At 39.2% G+C, this 24,700-nt stretch overlaps 1 protein-coding gene across 4 annotated transcripts; it reads right to left on the reverse strand.

Moving 5' to 3' along the window:
- Positions 1–615: 615 nt before the first annotated feature.
- Positions 616–24,700, reverse strand: LOC143018621 (mitochondrial amidoxime reducing component 2-like). 4 transcript variants are annotated; one of them, XM_076174148.1, is made up of 9 exons: positions 24,522–24,700; positions 21,475–21,599; positions 20,824–20,967; positions 19,485–19,664; positions 10,398–10,572; positions 9,605–9,807; positions 8,675–8,749; positions 3,145–3,273; positions 616–1,813 (listed from the first exon to the last, which is right to left on the reverse strand). In XM_076174148.1, exons 2-9 carry the CDS (start codon positions 21,555–21,557, stop codon positions 1,762–1,764), a joined length of 1,041 nt encoding a protein of 346 aa, XP_076030263.1. In that variant the 5' UTR covers positions 21,558–21,599; positions 24,522–24,700; the 3' UTR covers positions 616–1,761. The 4 variants fall into 4 exon arrangements, with proteins under 4 accessions (XP_076030263.1, XP_076030264.1, XP_076030262.1 ...); XM_076174149.1 differs by lacking the exon at positions 24,522–24,700 and adding an exon at positions 24,437–24,518; XM_076174147.1 differs by lacking the exon at positions 24,522–24,700 and adding an exon at positions 22,338–23,571.

Here is a 24,700-nt window from a genome sequence, read left to right on the forward strand (position 1 = left end):
TCTTAAATTAGAAAATAAGATTTTATATAAATTGTCTGCACCTTATATAATTGCCCTAGTTGCAGGAGCCTTGCTGAGCAGACAATGGGAGTATCAAATTGAGGCCTTCTTCCCTCAGAGATCAGAGGGCATGTAAACAAAATGATGCTATGAAGTAGTGTCCTCACATGTGTGTTCATGTTCTCCCATTAGTTTAGATAGGTAATGATTGAAAATTTGTAAGCCTTCTTCACACACAAATAAAGAAGTAGAAGGATTGTGTGAAACCAAGCAAATAGGGATGGAATAGGCTTATAGATGTCACATCATCTTTTTTTTTTTTTTTTTTTTTAAAGTGAAGATAGGAAACCCATTGAAAGGCAAAATAATCACACTGCCTATTGGATTGAAAGAACTGTTCAAATCACAGCCGATAGTTGATACATCAACTCAAATACAAAGGCTAGTCCATGACAGTGTGTGTGTGGGTGGGGTGGGGGACACTGAGAATTTTGTCCCAGGACTGCACTTAGGCATGCAAGGAACACTGCCATTTACTTCCTTCCTATGATAGAATAAAAGATATTTCACTCCATACTACACCAATGGTGGATAAAAAACAAGACAGGATTGATATAGAAATATATTTTGAGACCATGTCCCTTTACTATTCCCATGGAAATTACAAAACTGTACTTGTTTAACAAAATATTGCCATATAATGTCAGTATATGTGGTCCTTTGTGTTCCATTATCAATGATTTCCAAAACAGCTTATTGAAAGTAATGTAATGCAAACACCAAAGGTAATTGTTTGGTTAATTTATTTGAAACCCTAAACCAACGATGTTCTCCCTGAAAATCATTACACTTATGTTAAAACGAATGAAAAATTCTTCACAAAATATGGAACACTACTTCCTGCAATATAGAATATCTATTACAGGTCTTCTGCACAAGACCAAGGGCAATGGATTGATAGAATATCTATCCATCTATACAATAAAAAGGCATTTTCCCACTTATACTGGAGACCTTCATTCTATTTTATTCTAATTCATTGTTCTAGCTTGTCAAAACATGTTTGGTTGTTCCTAGCAGTTATTCAGTAGTCATCTGCATTCTGGTGTTATGCTCTGAATCAGGTTTGGGTGGGTCACCTATGGAAAGGCTGAATAATACTGGTGAATGTATGGCTCCTCATGGGATTGCATTGTACAATCTTTGGTCCCAAAAATTTTGTGGTTTTGGATTATTCTGCACTGTATATCAGCTAAAGTTTATTAGCCATTTCTTGTTAAGAACGAGTCTCCATGAACATTTTGGACTAGATAGAACTATATCATCTGTAAACTTACAAAAAATTGGATACAATGCTCTTCATTAACATATATTGTGCAAAATACAAATTAATAAACTCCAGCATCCATTATTTTCCTTTTTCATCATTTTTATCATTACACTAAATTTAATTATCTGTAAATCGGAGAGGGGGGTCACCAATTTAATGAAGCAGCCTTGCTGTGCTGTGTCTTGCGACACTGCCTCTGACCCAGGGCAGTGGACAAGATGCAGGGATGACCCATCATCCAGGAGGTGCCAAGATAAGAGGGAGGATGGAGGGGGGAGGGGGAAAAAGGGTGGAGTGTATTCGATGGAATGAGTAGGAATGGTTATTATGCCTTTTTCTTTTTGGCTACCTCCCTTGTAAGGGGGAAAAAACCTTTGATATATGTATGTAAATATACATTAAACTGGATACACGGTTCTATTTAGATATACTCAAAAGTACATTATCACTTCAAGCAGGATGCGGTCTGTAGCATATTTTAGCCTGTAAAAGAAGTTTCTAATTCAAACAACAGTTTAGAGAAACTATGTCAATTTCTTACAGTTAAAAACTATAGATACAAGTGCCTGTATACAATGTCTATATATTACAATCAATATATACAATAACTATAATCATGCACATACATATACCCTTCCCCCCTTATAAGGGGGAAGGTCAAGTCAACATTATATACATACATACTGTAAGGACTTTTTCCTTTGTAAGGGTAGGTGAAGGGGGGACGGCAATCAAACTACCCACCAATTACATACAAACAGCCCCCTATATGGAGTATTGGCAGTACAACTTTCAAACAGTCAATATTTTAGGAACTTCGGTGACCTTCCTACAGACCAGTCAAGCACTATTCTTTTAGGATCACAGACTTAAAATGGGCGTGGGGGTTTGGGGTATGTGTGATCAATTGCACATATTCGCCACTTCATAAGATAGCAACCACCCACCCTTCATTCTGCTACCCATAAATCTCTCTTATTCCCTAAATGACTATCCTTTCAGTGCGATATTATCCTCAAAGATAGAAAAACGGGTTATTACCAATGAACTGCTAATACCCATTTGATGCCCCTCTAACCTCAATACCTTGTGAATAAATAGTCTTTCATGGTCCCCATCAAACTCCTGAGGTCAAAAGCAATACAGTGGGACAAGAGATAGGCCTCTTCCACCTCACAAGGGAGGTAGCCAATCATGGGGATGACCAAGGATAAAATGGATGGAGTGAAAAAGGATTTAAGCAAGAGGGGAATGTCTACTGAGCAAGAAAGGGGATAGGGGCAAGTGGAGATTGGTTGTATAAGGATATTTTGATGCAGCCCTAAAGGATTTCTCCCTGTCTTCTCTATTTTCTGTCTGAGGGGATGGTGAAGGGGGTGGTCACCAAGTAAGTGAAGTGGCCCTACTGTGGATGTGCTGTATCTTGCTGCATTGCTTTTGACCCAGGGAGTGGGCAGTAGACAAGGGATGACCCTTCATCCACAAGGGGCTAAGACAAGAGTGAAGCAACGGTGGTGGATGGGAGTGAAATGGGTGGGAGTGGGTGTGTGCCTTAGACACTACCTCCCTTACAAGGGGGAAGAAGCTCCTGGTATACAGACAGAGCCAGCCAAGGCATGCAGCCACCCTTCCCCTATCCCACATCCATTTGTTTTCCCTTATCTCGGCTCCTTGAGGATGAAGTGTTTTCTCTGATTCATGCCCCATTGCCTGGGTCAGAAGTAATGATGTAAGACCAAATAAAAAAAAAAATCTACACCCGAGTAGGAAAGGAATTGAAATAACTTCTCATTAACAGTAATAACACACCTTACATTTGATAGGAAGCATACACAGCATCACCAACAGATATACTTCCAGGGCATTCCAATCCAAGATTGACTCCAAACATTGGATCTACTTTACTTTTTGATGCAATTCCAATACTCTCAGAACATCTGAACCTGTAATAAATGAAAAACACTATATTAGAAAGCAACTTCTGTATGTAAAAACAGATGCATTAAGCATTATTTCAAGTCAAGTTAAAAATTTGCATTTTCAATGTCTGCACGATGCAAATGAAAATCAAGATAGGGTAGAAGCCAACATTACTGAAAATTAATTTCATGAAATCCAAACACACAAGTAAAAATATCGATATTGTAAAAACGCCTGAAAAAACAACCAACAATGCTCCCATAAGTCTCCTTGACAATACAAGAAGCTACTCAAGTTTCCTGAAGCAAGCAAGTACCACCAACTGAAACCAAAAATATCTGAAACTATTTCCTTCATTTCAAAGAGTTTCTCTTGCTGCAAGCCCATAACCATATCCAACAATAACAATCCCCAAGTTACCTCTGACCACTTAGTGTAAAAAAAAAAAAAAAAAAAAAAAAAAAGGTAATGCCATGCATGTAGGTTAGCAGAGAATGCTATTCACATCCAGGGTAAGTATAATCTACAGCAAAACCTTTGAGTATGTACTATCCTGTTCCACTTTATAAGGGAAAGGGGGACAAGTGTGAGTATAGTAGTTTCAAAGGGATCAGTTTGTTGAGTGTAGTTGGGAAGGCTTACAGGAGGGCTTTGATTGAGAGGATTAGGAGAGGAACAGAGGGAGATTGGTGAGCAACATTGTGGGTTTAGGACAGGTAGGGGTTATGTGGATCAGATTTTTATGTTAAGAGAGATATGTGAGAAAGCTTTAGGAAAAGGAAAAGATGTTTTTTGGGCCATCGTGGATTTGGAAAAGGGTGACAGGGTAGACAGGAAGGCACTGTATGAGGTATTGCAGATATAAAGGATATGAGGAAAGCTGCTAAGACCAGTCAAGAGTTTTTACGAGAGTAATAAAGCCTATGTTAGAATCAGAAATGGAGAGAGAGTGAGTGGTTTGAGGTAAAGGTGGGACTTCATCAGGGATGTGTTATGTCACCTTGGCTGTTCAATTTATACATGGATGGGGTGGTGCAAGAGGTAAATGGAAGGGTAATGGGTCAAGGATTGGAGATGGTCAAAGAAAATGGAGAAAAGTGGGAGATAAGCCAATTGTTGTTTGCTGACGACATTGCACTTGTGACAGGATCAGAGGAGGGATTACAGAAGTTAGTGATGGAGTTTGGGAAGGTTTGCAAAACAAGGAAGTTGAAGATAAATGTGGGTAAAAGTAAGGTGATGAGATTTACAAGGGAAGAAAGTGGAAGCATGGATGTGAGGATTAAGGCAGAGAGACTGGAGGAAGTGGAAAGTTTTAGATACTTGAGTACAAATGTGGCAGGAAAGGGAAGAGTAGAGGTGGAGGTAGAATGTAGACCGAGAGAAGTGAGTAAATGCCTTGGTGGATTAAAAAGTGTAATGAGAAATAGACATTTGGAAACAGATGCTAAGATACTAAGTTGTATTTTACAGGAAGGGGAGCACTCATGGTGTCCCACCTTTGTATTTTGCAGTGTCTAGTTTGCTCTTAAATTCATGAATGGTTTTGCACACACTATTTTTTCATACAGTTTGTTCCAAGAGTCCACCACTCTATGTGGAAAACTGTTCTTCTTCAGATCTCTTCTATAACTGTTTTTTGAGTTTAATTCCATGTCCTCTTGTGTTTCTCTTGTCCCAATTTAACGAGTCCTCTCTATCGAGTATTCATGATTCTATAGATGCTCAGTAGGTTGCCTCTCTTCTTTGCTCCAGAGTCGGCAACTCTAATTTAGCTAGTCTCTCCTCATATGACAAGTTTGAAAGTGCAGGAGCCATTTTTGTGGCTGCTCTCTGGATTCTTTTGATTTTCTTTGTATTCTTTTTGGTACTGGGTGACCACAATGTTGCCACATATTCTAGTCTAGGCATTATCAGTGACTGATATTTTTTTAATCATTTCTTCGTCCAGATATGTAAATGCCACTTTTATTGACTTTAGCAAGTTATAGGATTCTCCGACAATTTTATTTATTTGTTTATCAGAGGACAAGTCGTTTGAGATAATTACTCCCAGATCTTTTTCAGATCACACTTTCTTTACCTCCTTAGTTCCAATTTTATATTGTCCCGATATTCTATTTTTACTTTTTCCAAACTCTATTATGCTACACTTCTTAATATTGAAGTCCACTTCCCATTTCTGACTCCACTTCCAAACCTTATTCAGGTCTTCCTGTAGTGACTTGCAATCCATTTTGGTTTTTACTTTCCTTAACAATCTAGCGTCATCTGCAAAGAAGCTCATGTAACATTCCACCTCATCAACCCATGTCATTCACATAGATAGCAAACATTGGAGCCAATACAGATCCTTGTAGAACTCCACTTATCACCTCCTTCCAACTTGAAAATTTTCTCCGAGTACTGCTCTCATCTTTTTACCGTTCGGGAACTCCTCCATCCATTTTAGCAGGATGCCTTGTATCCCTCCTATATGTTCCAGTTTCCTTAATAATCTTTTATGTGGTACCTTGTCGAAAGCTTTTTATAAGTCCAAGAAAGCACAATCAGCCCATCCATCCCTTTCTTGCACTATATCTATTAATCTTGGGTGATATGGTTTAATGTCACACACTCCCCCCCATCAGGAGGCTAGGACAGTGCCCCTCACAAAGGGCTTTGTACATACATACATATACCAAGGCTTTTTCCCCTTTACTAGGGAGGTAGCCAAAAAAGAAAAGGTATAAAATCATTCCCACCCATTCCATCTCCGAAAACACTCCACAACCCTCCACCCTCCCTCCCATCTTAGCACCTCCTAGATTACGGGTCATCCCTGCACCCTGTCCACTGCCCTGGGTCAGAAGCAGTGTCGCAAGACACAGCACATCCACAGCAAGGCCGCTTCATCAAATTGGCGACCCCCCCATATAAAGGAGAGGACGGGGAGAAATCCCTTCGGGCTGTGTCAGAATTTTGCTCACACACACTACCTCATCCCCCATCCCCCCGTCCATTCCAACTCATGCATCACAACATCTTCCATATACAACCATTCTCCATTCACCCCTGTCTTCTGTCCTCTCCCGTCCTTCCTCAACAGACATTCCCCTCTTCCCCAAAGCCCCCCTCACCCCATCCATCCATCTCATCCTAGGATGTCCCCTCATGTTCACTCCCTCCACATCTGCCTTCCATACCTCCTTTACTAGTCTTTCTTCACTCATTCATTCCATGTGTCCAAACCATCCTAATACTCTTTCATCAACCCTATCTCCCAGCTCCCTTTCCACCCCTGTTCTCCTCCTCACCTCCTCATTTCTCACTCTATCTAGCCTAGTAACCCCCATCATACTTCTCAGACACTTCATCTCAAACACATTCAAGCTCCTTCTCTCTTCCTCTCTTATGTTCCATGTTTCTGCTCCATACAGTGCTGTTGGCACAATCACTCCTTCATACAGTCTCCTCTTAGCATCCATTCCCAAATTTCTATTCCTCATTACACTTTTTAATCCACCAAGGCATTTACTCGCTTCTCTCAATCTACATTCTACCTTCACCTTTACTCCACCTTTTCTTGCCACATTTGCACCCAAATATCTAAAACTATCCACTTCCTCCAGTTGCTCTCCCTTAATGCTCACTTCCAGATTACTGTCACTTTCACCCCTTGTACATCTCATCACCTTACTTTTACCCACATTTATCTTCAGCTTTCTTCTATCACACACTCTCCCAAACTCTGTCACCAACTTCCTCAATCCCTCCTCCGATCCTGCCACAAGCGCAGTGTCGTCCGCAAACAACAGCTGGCTCACCTCCCACTTTTCTCCATTTTCTTCGGGCTTTGTAGTGTGGAATTTAATGAACCATGCCCTTGGTTCAACTTCACTGGTGGCAGGATTTGAACAGCCCTCACCTCGACCTTCGCCGCAAGTAACAACGCCCTAACCCACTCAGCCAGCAAGCTTTCTTGAGTAAAAACATTAAGTTTGTGGTACATGATCTTCCCTGTCTGAACCCAAATTGTCTTGGGTTTATTATATTATTTTCTCTGGTGTTTTACCCATCTATTCTTGATAATTTTCTCACAAATTTTGGCTATAGTGCTTGTTAGTGAGACTGGTCTATAGTTAGTTGGTTCTTCCTTGTTTCCTCCTTTATATATTGGTACAATGTTAGCATTTTTCCAGTCTTTTGGTATTTTTCCTTCTTTAAGTGAGCAACTTATTATGTTACATATTTTGTCCATTAGTTGTGCCAACAGTACTGTATAGGGCAGAATCATGGAACATAAGAGAATAAGAGAGGAGGAGTTTGAATGTGTTTGAGATAAGGTGTCTGAGAAGTATGATAGAGGTTACTTGGCTGGATATAGTGAGAAATGAGAGGAGAACGGGGGTGGAAAGGGAGTTGGGAGATAGGGTTGATGAAAGAGTATTGAGATGGTTTGGAAATATGGAAAGAAAGAGTGAAGAAAGATTAGTAAAAGAGGTGTGGAAGGCAGAGGTGGAAGGAGTGAACATGAGGTGTGACTAAGGATGAGATGGACGGATGGGGTAAAAGAGACATTGGGAAAGAGGGGAATGTCAGATGACAGAAGATAAGGGTGAGTGGAGAATGGTTGGATAGATGATGCTGTGATGCATGAAAGGGAGTGGGTGGGGGACGGGGGGTGAGGAAGTATGTATTCACACTGGTCTTTGGATCACATGCTGGACTCATGAATGGCAACTATTTCCCTCCCGGACGAGAGCTCAGAGCTCGTATGACCGATCTATGGGTAATACTGTGACCTTACACGCACACACACCTCCAACTCCCCGCCCACAAGAGTTGAAAAATGTGTGAAAAATAAATTGATGCAGCCTAATGGGATTTTCCCAGTCTTCTCTTTTCTGTATGAGGGGATGGAGAGGGGGGTTGCCAATTGATTGAAGCTGCCTTCCAATGGATGTGCTTTGTCTTGCTACATTGCTTATGATCCAGGTCAATGGACGAGATGCAGGGATGACCAGACATCCAGGAGCCAAGAAAATAGGGAGGGAAGGGTGGTGAATGATACATGGGGATGAAATAGGTGGGAGTGGGTTTATGCCTTTGACTTTTGGATACTTCACTTGTAAGGGGGGAAAAGTTTTTGGTATATGTATGTATGTACTGCTTTGGTGATGGGATGTAATGCCATGAACTTACTTTTGTACTTAGTTTTCCCCACTCAAAGTTCAACAGTGTACTCTACTCATGAGACAGCTCTGTACCTAACCAAAGCCTTCCCCAAGGGTGATATGAGTCATCACAAGAGACCCAATGATGAAAATCAACAAAAAAGTGAATGTCAAGCTTCTTTCCTACAGATGCTGAAGCCAAAGGTCACTCACAACAAATAACTAAAACATCAGCAAAGACTTTTACATCCACTAACAAGATACTTACTTCTTCAGTGTAGCCAAGGGTTCATTCTGTGGACGTCGCTCTCCAATATCTGGGTCTACAGTTGTAAACACACACCTGCGTGTGAAAGAATATGATCTTAGAAAATCTCTGTAGAAACAGAGAATTACATATTAATTATCCACACTAAAAAACCTAACCCCTTCTATACTAGGGGATACTTGGCCTTTTATTATGACCCAAACTACACACCAATGGCACTCTCCCTCTTACAGTAGGGATGGCCAAGTCAAAGCACACCCCCACATCATAAATGTTAAAACCAATTTAACATCCTTCCCATCTCAGCATCTTATGGATGAAGGGTCATCCTTGTATACTACCAGATCTCAAATCAAGGGCAGTGCAATGATGCACAGCACTACTACAGCAGGGCCCTAACAAACTATGCCTGTTAACTCTCCACTTCATCACAAAGCAACCCTCTTCCTCAACTGATTTATGAGGCAAACAAGAAGAATATCCCTTCAGGTGATAAATTACTACTACTATAATACACTTATAATCAGAAAAGTCCCTTTTGTACATGTACAGTCTACTCGAAAAGTTCTGAACCATCCCATGGCTTACACTATGCAACTAAATTTTGTTCTGTGGGTTACATATTTTCTTCTATACTTGAAAATACTTCTTCCTCTAAATTATACATGGTGTAGCAAACGATTTACAACATTCGGCATCCAAAATTAAACTCCTATAGTAGAATCCACACCACTGGTCAAGACTACTTCTCTCAACTGTATATATGTACACATTAAGTATACAAACACACATCATTAGTTTGGTCCACAGAGTCCCTGGTCCAAAGCTTAAGCGACAGGCACTAGGCAGAGGTTGTTCCCATCTGGTATTACTTCATACAGGTGCCCAGTACTGGTCTTAGGATACAGATAATTACAAATAGGTCGTTACCTGTCACATGGTTTGCAATTCCTGAAGATGGCATCATTGATTTTGATGTATTTCCACTTATCTTCCTCAAATGCTGGAACTCCTTTCAAAACTATATTTGGACGGAACCACTGAAAAGTTACAGGGTCCTCGAGCTTGCTATTCAAATCTTCCAGAGATCCATCTGTCATCAGCAGGAAAGCACACAAGTCAGCATACTTTCCCTGCAAAATGCAACATGTATCATAAGTCTTTACTTAAAAATAAACTTAATGTTAATATTCACAATTTTGCATATCACATTAACACCGATTCATAATAAAAAGAGTTGCCTCAAGTTTCACAAACTGAATCTGTGACCAGGCCTATTCTGTGTTAGTATTATTTAAATGCTGGATGGCATCCTGATGTAGGTATGCTAGTATGGTTCTTATCAGGTGTGTGAGTTTTTTTTTTTCTGTGGAAGTATTGAATTTGGTGGTCAGTTTTCAAGGGTTTGTTTAGTGATACGAGTGTGTGTTCTTTTGTGTGGACCTTTTGTGTGGTGTAGGTGGTAGGTGCAAAAGGAATGTCACACAGGAAGAGGGCAAGAGATAGGTGCCAGTGTAGAGTGACCATGAATGAACAAGGAAATGACAGAACCCAATGGGATTTCTTCTTGTCTGCTCTGTAAATTTTAGATGATGAGGGGGGGGGGGAAGGGTTTTCATATAATGAAGTGATGGGAGTAAGTTCACAATAAGACTGGAAATGCAGCTATGAAAAAGTATATATATATATATATATATATATATATATATATATATTAACTTACAACATCATCAATCTTTAACAATGGATAGATACTTGATGGCTTCGTAAACCTCTGGACTGACAGAGAGCTACTGTACAGAAGAAACAGTCCACTTTCCTCCTCCTTCAGTGCTTGTGAAATCCACTTTGATGCCTCTTTACCACAATCAAATCCTACCACAGTCTGACCCCATACCCTTTGAAAGAAAAGAAAATAATCATGGCATTAGTAAACAAAACAATTCCAACACTGGTTCAAATATTTTAAGATATGCAACACATGGCCATATCAAAATTTACCAGACTATAATACAAGATGCCTTTCCCTACAGTCCATATACCATATATTTTCATATTCATCAAATGACCCTCTAATGTATGCCATATGCTTTCAAGTTTTCCCTTCATGCTTTAAATGATCCAAGCAAGGAATCTCTCTGTTGATGACAAAAAACATTACTGTGACAGTGTAGCTACTAAGGTGCCAACTATTCTTAGAAAAATTCTGCTTAAAAATGACACTAACTTGATGCATTTCACATGATCACTAAGAACTGCATCACATGCTAGAGATAGGGGAGGCAATTATTTAGCCAATTATATTTCAGTGAAAGCACTTGCTTATCTTGGGCTATTGTAATAAAAATTCACCAACATGTAGTGAACCTTTATTCTTGCAGTTCTATTCAGTTAATGATAATTTCAATATCCTACTACTTGCACATTAGAATTACAGCTTTAATATTATATATAATATATATAATATATATATATATATATATATATATATCTATATCTATATACACACACACACACACACACACACTTTCAACGAACGGACGGCTTGAAGAACGTTCTGAAGAAAAGTGCAGATTGTGGATCCCAACGCAAAGAGAAGTGCCTTTTTGTATTTGCAGGGTGGGGGGAAATTGCTCGTGGGGTAGTGGGAAAGTAAGGAAAGAGGAGAGGGGGAGGGATTACTGGGGAAATGGAAGGTAATGAGGAGGTGGAGGAATTGGCCCTGACGGGCCGCCGAAAGGTGGACAAACGACCGCAAGACGAGCTGGATGATGACGACATGTCTAATAGGAATGTGAAGATTAGAGGTATAGATAGGAGCAATACAGTAGAAAGTGATGAGAATATTTTCAAGGGATTTAAAGAGGGTGGGGGGGACACAACCCCCCCCCCCCCACCCCCGACTGACAAGACTAGAAGAGAAGGTCGATAAGATGAACGAGGACTTGGAGCGTAGGTTCGGTAATGTTGACAGTATAATACGAAGAATTGAAAAATTGGAAGAACTAGAGAGGGCGAACAAAAACTTAACTAAGGAAATTGAAGAATTAAAACAACAGTTAAAAGAAGTAAAAGATGAGAATAAAGTCTTAAAGGAGAATAATATGGAGAACAAGGAGGGTTGGAAAAAAATTCAAGAAAATAGCAAGGTTGCATTCACAGACATAATCAGACAGCAAATGAATGAACAAACTGAAAACTCAGTTATTAAAGTGATGAGACAGAAGGAGAATATAGTAAGAGACTTAGCAGACAAAAAGAAATGTATAATTATATTAGGAATGGAAGAGAAACATAACCCAGATAGAACCACAAGAATCAAAGAGGAAAATGAAAAAGTAAGCCAATTACTAGAATCAGTTCAGGAAGATGAACCAGGAATTATGAAACAAATCGAAAAGAAATTTAGACTCGGAAAGTATAGCACAGACAAGACCAGACCAATTAAGATTAAATTCAAGTCACAAACAACGGCAGAGAATATCTTATCCAAAACAGGGAAACTAGCAAGAAGTGAACAATACAAAAAGATATGGATAAAAAGGGAAATGAATAAAGAGGAAAGAGAGGAAGAAAAGCAGAAAAGACTGGAAGCTAAGGCAAAAAACGAGAACAGAACAGAGTCAGAGAAAGAGAGATTCTATTGGAGAGTAGTGAACATGAAACTAAGGAAGTTCGACATACAAAAGAAAAACATAAGGGAAACAGAGAACACAATGGAAGTGGCAGAAAACTAAGAGTGTCTTGCACAAATATAGATGGATTAATAACAGGATTGAATGAGCTGAATGATTATTTGAAAGAAAAAGAACCAGACATAATGGGAATTGTAGAAACAAAATTAAAAGGCCCACTACCACCCAACAGTGTAGGACATGATGCATACAATTATTGGATTAGAAACAGAGAGAAGAAGCAAGGGGGTGGAGTTATGTTCCTGACTAAGAAGGATATAAACGTGAAAGGTGTCATATATGGAAAGAATACAGTAGAGATGATTATGATAGAAGTGGAAGACAGAGATAAGAAGAGCAGAAAATTTGTGATAAATTATGTGCCTCCAAAAACAGCCTCATGGGAGGAGAGTGAACATAAAAGTATGTTAGAGGACACAAAGATAACATTAAATAAAATAATGGAAGATGGAGGAAGAATAGTTATGATGGGCGACTTTAATTGCAAAGAAATCTGCTGGGAAGAAATGACAGTAAAGGGTGGAGATGACTCATGGGGAAACGCTCTACTTGAGATGATTATTGACCACACAATGACACAATGGATACAGGAGAACACTAGGTATAGAAATGAAGAAGAACCATCGAGACTAGACTTATTAATTACATCTGAACCTAGAATAGTGGACAAGATTGAATATAAAACACCAATAGGTAAAAGTGACCACATATTGATTGAACTGGAACTTAATGAAGAAAAATATATCAAAAGAAATTAACAATATAGAAAAGGAAGAATGATGTATGAAAAAACAAACTTTGATAAAATAAGAGAATTCTTTCAACAAGAAAACTGGGAAGAAATATACAAAGAAGAAACATCAGTGGAAAAGAAATGGAATATTTTGACAAAAATTTACAAAAAAGGAGTGGAAAAGTATGTCCCAAGACAAAAACAAGAAAAAGAATATGTAAAATGCTGGTGCAACAAAAGTTGTAGAGAGTTAAAAGATAAAAGAGACAAAGCCTGGACCAGATGGAAAAAAGACAGAAAACCTGAAAAATGGAAAATATATACCAGTTATAGAAATGAATATGTACAAACATGCAGAGAGGAAAAGAGAAAATATGAAAAAGACGTCATAGAAAAATGTAAAGATCAACCAAAACTATTCTACAGATTTGTAAACAATAAACTGAAAAACAAACAGGACTTGGAGAAATTAAGACAAGGGGGAGTTGAATACACTGAGGAAATGGAAATGGCGGAAATTATGAACAAACATTTTAAATCAGTGTTTACAAGGGAGAACATACAACCTGAAGAGATTGAATGGAAAGAGAAAGTCCCCCCTATAGAAAAAATAGAAGTATCAAAGAATGAAATATTGATACAATTGAGTAATCTTGATGTCAGAAAATCACATGGACCAGATGAAATAGCAAACTGGATTCTGAAAGAATGCAGAAATGAACTGGCAGACAAAATACATAGCATAATAAGCAGTTCCTTAAAAGAAGGAAAAGTTCCAGAAGATTGGAAAAAAGCAAATATAGTACCTATATATAAAGGAGGAAATAAAGAGGAACCTACCAACTATAGACCAGTCTCTCTAACAAGTACAATAGCAAAAATTTGTGAAAGAATTATCAAAAATAGATGGGTAAAATACTTGGAAAAAAACAACGTACTAAATCCAAGGCAATTTGGATTCAGACAAGGACGATCATGCGTCACCATTTTAATATGTTTCTATTCAAGGCTAATAGATATAATACAAGAAAGAGATGGATGGGCTGATTGTGCATTTCTAGACCTAAAAAAAGCTTTTGACAAAGTACCACATAAGAAGTTGCTTAAGAAATTAGAATATGAAGGAGGAATACAAGGTAAATTGCTAAATTGGATGGAAGACTTTTTGCAAGAAAGAAAAATGAGAGTAGTGATAAGAGATCAGCACTCAAAATGGAATGAAGTAATAAGCGGTGTCCCGCAGGGAACAGTTCTGGCCCCAATAATGTTTGCTATATATATTAATGATATGGATGAAGGAATTGAAAGCTATATGAGCTTCTTTGCAGATGATGCAAAACTACTGAAAAGAGTGAAAACTGAAGAAGATTGTGAATCACTACAGAGAGATCTAAATAAAGTACAAGTAGGAAGTGGGAGATGGAGTTCAATACAAAAAAGTGTAGTATAATGGAGTTTGGAAAAAGCAAAAACAGAATAACAGGATCATATAATTTGGGAGAAGAAGGAATAAAAAAAGTAGAAAATGAGAAGGACCTGGGAGTCATTGTTATGAATAATATATCACCTGAGAAACATATAAATAAGATTTTTGGAGAAACTTATAATTTAATAAGAACAATCAAAGTGGCATTTACATACCTGGATGAAGAAATGGTGAGGAAAATCCTAATCACCCTGATAAGACCAAGATTAGAATATGCAGCAACAATATGGTCACCAAGTACAAAAAAATGTATAAAAAAACTTGAAAGAATACAAAGAGCAATTACAAAACTGGCACCAACACTCTCAAAACTATCATATGAAGAGAGACTACAAAAACTTGGACTACAGACACTAGAGCAAAGAAGAGAGAGAGGAGATTTGATAGCTATTTACAGATTCATGAAAGGCATAGAAATTACTGATAGAGAGAATCTGATAAAATGGGATGACAGAAATACAAGAGGACACGGAAAGAAAATAAAAAAAGACAGCTATAGAAGAGATTTGAAAAAGAACAGCTTTCCACACAGAGTAATAGACAGTTGGAACAAGTTAGATGAGAAAGTGGTGTGTGCAAAAACAATACATGAATTTAAAAATAGTTTAGATAAAATGAGAAATGAAGACGGGACCCCACGAGCATAGCTCCCCTTCCCGTAATATACAACTAGGTAAATACAACTAGGTAAATACATATATACACTATATACAGAGTGGTGGATACTTGGAATAATTTAGATAAGGCAACAGTGTGTGCAAACACAATTCAAGAATTTAAGAAAAAACTTGATGCTGAAAGATACAAAGATGGGTCACTATGAGTATAGCTCCCTTTCCATGTAATACAACTAGGTAAATACACATACCAAATGCTTTTTCCCCCTTACAAGGGAGGTGGCCAAAAAACAAAGGCATAAAAGCCACTCCCACCCATTCCATCCCCAATGTACTCCATTCCCATCCACCCCCTTCCCTCCCTCTTATCTTGGCTCCTCCTGAATGACGGGTCATTCCTGCATCTTGCCTACTGCCCTGGGTCAGAAGCAGTGTCACAAGACACAGCACATCCACAGCAAGGCCGTCTCATTAAATTGGCAACCCCCCTCTCCATCCCCCATTCTCTCCTCTTCCGTCCTTCCTCAACAAACTTTACCCTCTTTCCCAATGCCCCTTTTACCCCATCCATCCATCTCATCCTAGGTCAACCCCTCATGTTCACTCCTTCCACCTCTGCCTTCCACACCTCTTATAATAATCTTTCTTAACTCATTCTTTCCATGTGTCCAAACCATCCCAATACTCTTAAATCAACCTTATCTCCCAACTCCCTTTCCACCACCGTTCTCCTCCTCACCTCCTCATTTCTCCCTCTATCCAGCCTAGTAACCCCTATCATACTTCTCAGGCACCTCATCTCTTATGTTCCATGTTTCTGCCCCATACAGTGCTATCAGTACAATCACTCCTTCACACAATCTCCTCTTAGCATCCATTCCCAAATGTCTTTTCTCATTACACTTTTTAATCCACCATGGCATTTACTCACTTCTCTTGATCTACATTCTACCTCCACCTCTACTCTTCCCTTTCCCTCCACATTTGCACCCAACTATCTAAAACTATCCACTTCTTCCAGTCTCTTTCCCTTAACACTCACTTCCAGTCTGGTGCCACTTTCTCCCCTTGTACATCTAATCACCTTACTTTTACCCCCCATTTATCTTCAACTTACTTCTTTTGCACACCTTCCCTAACTCTGTCATGAACTTACTCAATCCCTCCTCTGATTCTGATACAAGTGCAGTGTCATCAGGAAACAACAGCTGGCTTATCTCCCACTTTTCTCCATTTTCTTTAACCATCTCTAATCCCTGACCCACTACCCTTGAATTCACCTCTTGCGCCACCCCATCCATGTATAAATTGAACAGCCAAGGTGGCATAACACATCCCTGACAAAGTCCCACCTTTACCTCAAACCACTCACTCTCTCTCCATTTCTAATCCTGACACAAGCTCTACTACTCTCATAAAAACTCTTGACTGCTCTTAAAAGCTTTCCTCCTATCCCATATATCTGCAATACTTCCCACAGTGCCTAACTGTCTACCCTGTCATAAGCCTTTTCCAGAACCATTAAAGCCCAAAATATATACTTACCTTTTTCTACAACTTTCTCACATATCTGTCTTACCACAAATATTTGATCTATGCAACCCCTACCTGTCCTAAACCCACACTGTGACTCACCAATTACTCCCTCTGTTCCTCTTCTAATCCTCTCAATCAAAACCCTCCCATGAGCCTTCCCAACTACACTTAACAAACTGATCCCTCTGAAACTATTACATTCACACTTGTCCCGTTTTTCCTTGTAAAGTGGAACTATACAGGCACTCCTCCAGCACTCTACCTTTTCTTAAACAAACATTAAATAACCTCACCAGCCAGTACACTATCATTGTACCTCTTCTTTTTTTTTCAGACATTCTGCATGACATCCATCCAACCCAGGTGCCTTACCTGCTCTCATCATCTTAACAACTGCCTTCACTTCATCTTTCCTTATTTTTTTTTCATTTTCCTCACTCATCACAGTCATTTTCTTAGCGCTTCCCACTGCAACTACCTTTCCCTCCCTATCCTCCTTCACATTTAGCAATTCCCTTCTTCCTCTTACTGCCTTCTCTTCCATTATCATCTCTCCATCTGCAACTTTTATCTTTTCTTCTCTACTTGATTTGCCTCCTCTTCCTCTCTTAATTTCTTTCCAAAAGATTTTTTTATTACTCTAAAAATTTTCTGTCACACTCTTACCCCATATCACATCTGCTCTCCTCTTTGCCTCCTTTATCTTATGCTTTACTTCTTCTCTCTTTTCTTCATACCTCTCATATGATTCTCTCATCCTATTTTGGAACCAATCTGTGAAAATTCGCTTCTTCTCTTCTACAACCTTCTTTGCTTTCTCATTCCACCACTCACTACCTTTCCTTCTATTTCCTCCCTTGCCTCCTTGTTCCACACACCATCTTTGCACACCTTGTGACTCCCTCCTTGAACCATCTGCATTCCTCCTCCACTCCTACTTCTGCTCTATCCTTCACTCCTTTCCACTCCTCTCTCCGCTTCTTCTTGTACTCCTTCTCCTTTTCTTTGTCATTTAAGCAGTTCACTCTAAGCACCTCCATAACTTCTGTCCTTTTCCTCTTTCTCCATCTATCATCCATTCTCAATTTACCTTCCACCAAAAAATGATCTGATATTCTTCCACTCTCTCCCCTTAGAACATGTACATCCTTAACTCTTCTTACTATACTCCTGGTTACCACTATATAGTCCATTAACACACTATCTACCACCCTTCCATCCACCACCCTCTCCCATGTGTACTTATGCTTGACTCTCTTCCTAAACATTGTATTTGCTATCATCAACTCCCTTTCTAGAAACATCTACATCATCAACTCTCCACTATGATTTTTACCTGGAACTCCACATTTCCCAAACACTCCATCTATTGGTTCATTTCTTATCCTAGCATTAAGCAACACATTGACACTTTTCCCTAATCCCCCTATGCACTCATTTAAATCCATCCAAAAAGCCTCCCTTTCCTCTACACTCTTATCACTACCAGGCCCATATGCACTAACCTAACCTAACCGTATCTCCCTTCCCAGTTGAACCTGAAGAAACCTTCCACTCCACTACACACTTATCTATCTCTTCACTTATTGGTATAGCCACCCCTCCTCTCCCTCATCCTCTCTTCACTCCTGAGAACCTCCCAACTACACTCCCAAACTCACACTTGCCCCTCCCTCTCAACTTAGTTTCACTCAATGCCAACACATCCATCTTTCTTCTCACAAACATACTGTCTATCTCTTTCCTTTTACTCTCATCTGTACCACATCCATGCACATTAAAAGACCCAAACCTTGGGGTACTAATTGGAAAACTCCTAGACCCTCTTATGCCTTTACTCTTTTTAGGAATGTCCCCTTTGGGGCTACAGGGAGAAGGATGCCTATTCCAATTCCTGACCCATTTTTTGTCGCCTTATATGACTCAAGTGGGAAGACTTGGTGGCAGTATTCTTTTCCCCCACCACAGGGTTAGGCAAAAAAGGAAATGAATATTCAGAGAAATGGTACAGGACAGTAACAAGGGGTGGGGGGACAGCATAATGGAGGGACAGTTGCAGTATAATAAAGTATCATCATTTCTCTATGAACAGAGATTTCCTCTATCACAGACAAAATGATGTGTGGCTCTGGTCCATAGGGGTGCCCCATATAGACCCTAAAGTATCAGCTGCATGCTACTTAGCCACAATAACATGCAGCCAATACCCCAGATGGGGTAAATATATGTGTGTGTATATATATATATATATATATATATATATATATATATATATATATATATATATATATATATATATATATATATATATATATAATTTTGAAACCATTTCTTACAGCTTGGGCAAAGAGACACATGGGTTAGGTGATATGCTAACTTCACACAAGGCCAAAACAAGTTCAACTGCATCATAAAGTAAACAGTAACAGTCACACATTTTTGTATGTATATAGACTTGTCTCTGTTAATAAAAGAATGATGACTTTTTCTTGCTACCCTCCTTATATGTCACCTTTACCACTTCTATAACTGCACCTCTTTGGCATGATACAGTCTCTAAAGATTCAGTACTGGTTATTGGCAACAAAATACAATCTCCCTTTCTTGATCCAGTTACGACAGCAATAAGACATTTCCCAGAAGAATCTAAGGAAATGTTTAAGGTCTTAAAAGCAGTTGTAGACCTAAGTTTACAGTCTGTAAAAATCATGACAATTGAATGACTGGGTACACAAGGACCTACTTTGAATTCCTTATTATGTTCTCCTCCTCCACCTGCTGCAGATCTAGCCGCAATGGTTCCATTCCCTCCATTTCCAACTGGAGTACTCCTCTTTCTTCAATCACTGGAGTGATGATTACAGTCTTCCCAATCTGTCTCCCAGTGACCATTGTGCCACTTTCTGTGCTGATCATTAATGACCTACAAAAATTCAGACATTTTTAAAGTACAAAAGCATTAGTGGATTTCCACACATCAAAAGAGAACAACATATCGAATATATTTTGAGATTTTCTATTTGGCACGGGTAATCCTCAGGTTACCAGTGAAATTTAAAGTTAATACACATTTCAGAAAGTATATTATCTAAACAGAAGAATGAAAAATGGCTGTGAATAGATGATACTATGATGTAAGGATGGGATGGAGGGGGGAGGGGAAGAATGATATTTGATGCAACCCTATGGGATTTCTCCTCGTCTTTTTTTCTGCACAAGAGGACAGAGATGGGGGTTGCTGATTAAGTGAAGCAGCCTTGCTGTGGATGTGCTGTGTCTTGCTTCATTACTTCTGACCCAAGACAGTGGGCAGGATACAGGGATGACTAGTCATCCATGAGGAGCTAAGATAAGAGGGAGGAAAGGGCAGTGGATAAGAGTAGAATTGGTGGGATTGAAATGTGTGGGGGTCAGAGGCACATACCTATTCCCACTCATTTCACTCCCACTCTCCCATCTCAGCTCCTCATGGATGATGTGTCATCCCTGCATCCACCAACTGCCCTGGGTCAAACACATTGCAGTAAGACACAGTACATCCACAGCAAGGCCACTTCACTTAATCGGCAACCCCTACCCCCCTCCATCCAGGCTGCAACAAAATATCATTCACACACAAGCAGCCCCTACCCTCTATCCCTCCCCTCCTTGCATAATGGTATCATCCATACACATTCTCCATTCATCCCTTTTTCCTGCTTCCTACCTTCCTTGCTCAACAGACATTCCCCTCTTGCTCAATGCCCCTTTCACCCCATCCATCTCATCTCATCCTTGGTTGTCCTCTCAAGTTCACTCCCTCCACCTCTGCCTTCCACACCTCTTTTATTAATATTTCATCACTCCTTTCCACGAGTCCAAACCATCCCAATAATCTTTCATCAGCTCTATCAACCATCTTTGTCCACTCCTACTCTCCTCCTCACCTCCCTTCCAAACTTTCAGACTGTTACCAGCCATGATCAAATTTTGTTCTTTGGGCATTATTTCAAACTGAGAAAAATCACAACACAGAAGTTTTTAAATCTCAAACAAAGCACAATTCATTCCAAATGTGTATGCACAGAATTAGAATTTAATACCTGTCACAAAAGCCTTTTTCTTTCAAACCATTATGTAAGGCCTCTGCTGTTGTTAATGGAACTCCTCTGCATGACTTGATTGGGTAAAGCCACAAATGAGAGACCTCTCCCACTTTGCTCCATTCTAGCTTCTCCCAGTTTTTCCTAAAATATAAAAATTGCACTTCATAGTAAGCTAGCATCTTCCCAGCACATTCCTTTTTAATTTGTCTCAATTATAAACAAGAAGTAGCACTGGAAAAAAGTAATAATAATAAATGAAACAAAAATATAAAGTGAAGACCACAATGTATGGATTCCATTCTCCAAATCCTTTATCCTATTGTCAGCTATATTAGTGTGAAACCATTTCTTTCACTTGTAGTGTCAGAAGGGGAGCAGTTACCTAATATCATCTTTCTTTAAGTGACAATGTAGAAAAAATAAGGGTCAAAGTTCATAGAGAGGAGAGATATTGGGCCTAGTTTGGAGACCACATCAGCCTCTTCAAACTGGACCTTCATGTAGTAGTGAGGATGTTGACAGGTTTTGAAGAAAGGTGGCACAGTTGATTCTGTATGATGCTCATCTTGCAGGATCATTGGTTGCACCTGTCAATGGTCCCACAATTTCTAAACCTCAGTAATGTCAAAGAATAAAAACTATACATACCTTTGTGAATTCCTCCTCCTCCACAAAGCAAATAGCACAACTGCTGCCACCAAAAGGCTGGTACAATACATATAGAAACTCATGCTGTTCTCTCAGTAGCCTAGGCTCCTTTATATATTTTTTTCCTGTGGAAAAATAAATAAAACATGGATCAATCAGATACATTACTGTACATTACTACCTTTTCCTTATAAAATAATACAGGGCATCTGTCCATTATATGGTTACATGGTGCTGGACAGGAAGCTTCTTCATGAAGCCTGCCCTTTCCTATGGGACCAATGTTCCAACTGTCTCCCATCCCACTGTGGGGTTGGTACCACACCACCACTAATGGTTTGTGGACCTTTTATGTATCTTAACAGTATTGTTGTGCAAACAGGCATGTGCTTTATCACAGGACTGCACTTGCCCCATAGTACCCCTTTAATGGGAGAGCAGTAGTCAGTGTTGATTTCCCCTAACTTGAGACTATGCTACCAATTCATGATGATTGATGCAAACTCTGAAGATGTGCAAAACAAAATATGAGGTGGAGTAATTATTGTATTGAAAAACAATATAATGGTGAATAGTATGATATTGAGTGATGCCTTAAGCTGAAGCAAAACCTGAATTGAATTTGGAAAGAATGATACAAGAGAAGTCATGAAAGGTTCTACAAGATGAGGGTTGTGGCACCATAAACTACAGATCAATCAATCAATATCCACAATGAAGTCTTGTTACAAATTGAATATCAAGAAATTGTCTAATCCTTTCACTTCAAGAAGGTGAATAATGAAAGTGATGATGCAATCCCAATTGGAGATTTTAATTTGAAAGGAAATTCACTTATGTGTGAGAATACAAAGTCACAGTACCTAAATTAATTAACAGATGGTGGGGATCCCCTTCATGTTTTCTGAACAACACCAGATTTCACTCAATCAAGAGAAATCCTGCCATTTATAGGCTTAAAGATCCTAAATCCCATGGATGAAAAGATAGCCATACTTTAAGACTTGAGTATTATGATCACTGCAATAACAATGTCACCATATAGTTTTTCAAAATTAGGCTATGCTAGGTAGTTGTGTTAGATTGTGATTTCTGTATTACCATCAAAGTGACAGCAATATCACCAATTCCACAACTTTTAAAGTATATGCCATTAGTATAGTTGTAGTTCTTGTTTAACTAACAGCTGTGCACATAAATTCAGGCTATGCCATGGACATCATCTACCTGGGCTTCTCTAAGGCCTTTGATAAGGTTCCACACCAGAGGCTGTTAAGGAAGATTAAGACATGGGACTGAAGTGAGCATACAAGAATGGATTAGTGACCGGCTAAAGCAAAGGGAAGAGAGGGCTGCCATAGGGAGACACAAATCAGAATGGAGGTTAAGTGGTGTACCCCAGGGATCAGTATTGTGGCCTCTATTGTTCACTATATTTATAAAATGACATAGATGATAATATTGTTTCTCGCATCCTCAAGTTTGCTGATGATACGAAACATTTTAATAAAGTAATGATGCAGGAAGATGCCAAATGCTTATAGGATGACTTGAGCAGAATGTATAATTGGTCAGAGGCCTAGCAAAGGTTATTTAATTGGAAAAGTGCAAGTGTCTTCATATTGGCCATAGAAACATCACTCAAACATACAAACTAAGGGAGCAAGAAATTATGAATGTAGAACCGGAGAGAGATTTGGGGGTGAAAATAAGTACATCGCTCAGTTCAAGTGCCCATGTAGCTGAAGTGGTTTCAAAGGCCAACCAGGTAATGGGAAACATCAGAAGAACAATAGAGTATAAGAGCAAAGACAACATAGTAAATTTGTATAAATCCCTGGTAAGACCCCATTTAGAGTACTGTCATCAAGCATGGAGACCTTATATGCAAAAAGATATTGACAACATTGAAAGAATGGCACACAGTATTAAGGATGATCCCTACAAAGGAGACTTAAAACTGGGCTTGTGACACTAGAAACAAGGAGAGTAAGAGGCGACCTTATTGAAGTATTTAAAATAATGAAGGGACTGGAGGGTTTGAGGGACGAGGACTTTCTCATCATCAAGGATCAGGGAACAAATAGAGGACATCCACTGAAAATCTTTAAACAATGACCACGACTTGAAATAAGTACTTTTTCATATAGAATTGTCAACGAGTGGAACAATCTGCCAAGAAAGGCAGTTGGGGCAAATACAGTGAATGGATTTACAGCCAAAATTGATCTGTTAATAAAGCAAATGGGGGGGGGGGGCACCACATGAGCCACCAAAGGCTTACTGCCCTGATCCTAGGCAGACTACCTCAACAACAAAAGCACTAAGGGGGTACTGATAAGATACTAGGAAGATATTGGTAAACCATGGAAATAATCTCTCATTTCTGGAGATAAAACAAATTTGCCAGTCTCATATAACAAGGACATTTCCACTGTGATTTTACACAGGACTGCTATTTCCAATGTTGTGAGATTCCACTTTGTCAAGCAATTTCGACTGGTGTCTCAATTATGAGGCAATCTTTGGTGGTGCAATCCCCCAATTATAAGGCAACTTTTGGATGGTGCAATCTCCCAATTGTGGGCTAATATTAGTGATGCCTCTTTATTATGATTGAATACTTTTCTTGGTTCGTCAAAACAATGTTAGACTGATTAATTTTAGCCAGAGTCTAGACTACATAACAGACATCATGATCATAGTGGGTAATTCGCAGACCATAATGATAATCATAAAGTCGTATTTGTCCAGCACCGCCTAGTCCAACAGTCATAATTAATTAATGAATGTTTGGGAAAGTTCAGCCAACATTCGGCAGGACCTAATGGCTAATCTAACGTAACGTTACCCAACGTTATTTTGACATCATGAAACACAACGCTGTAATAATTGTAGGTTAAAATAGTTATAACAAAATTGCAAAGGTTGATATCCCTATTACAGGCAATACAATAATTACACAATATTCATATGCGAATTCACAGCCTCGCCATCGATACGTAAATCATCCCAATCTAGTGCCAATGGTAACATACTACTCTTACCTCTCCACATGTGTTGTACAACTACAGTGTAACGGATCGGGATGAATACAGAATACTGTAGACTGACGCCCCCCCCCCTCGCCCATGATAAACGAGCATCCCAGAGGGTACACAATTCTGAATATATGGAAAGATTTTGAACGTTCATGTTTGGCTAAGTTTTAGATTTTCGAAACTGC

The sequence above is a fragment of the Oratosquilla oratoria genome, chromosome 35, assembly GCF_046742065.1.
Source record: "Oratosquilla oratoria isolate Oo_2021 chromosome 35, ASM4674206v1, whole genome shotgun sequence".
NCBI classification, from domain to species: Eukaryota; Metazoa; Arthropoda; class Malacostraca; order Stomatopoda; family Squillidae; genus Oratosquilla; species Oratosquilla oratoria.

What these genes read in the sequence shown, in the direction of transcription:
- LOC143018621 (XM_076174148.1), bottom strand. Translation starts at nt 21,557, where the DNA reads ATGAGTTTCTATATGTATTGTACCAGCCTTTTGGTGGCAGCAGTTGTG. An exon ending in TGTTAAAGATTGATGATGTT is followed by an intron (nt 9,808 to 10,397) that starts GTAAGTTAATAT and finishes TGCATTTTGCAG; the next exon opens with GGAAAGTATGCTGACTTGTG. An exon ending in CCCTTGGCTACACTGAAGAA is followed by an intron (nt 3,274 to 8,674) that starts GTAAGTATCTTG and finishes CATTTATTACAG; the next exon opens with GTTCAGATGTTCTGAGAGTA.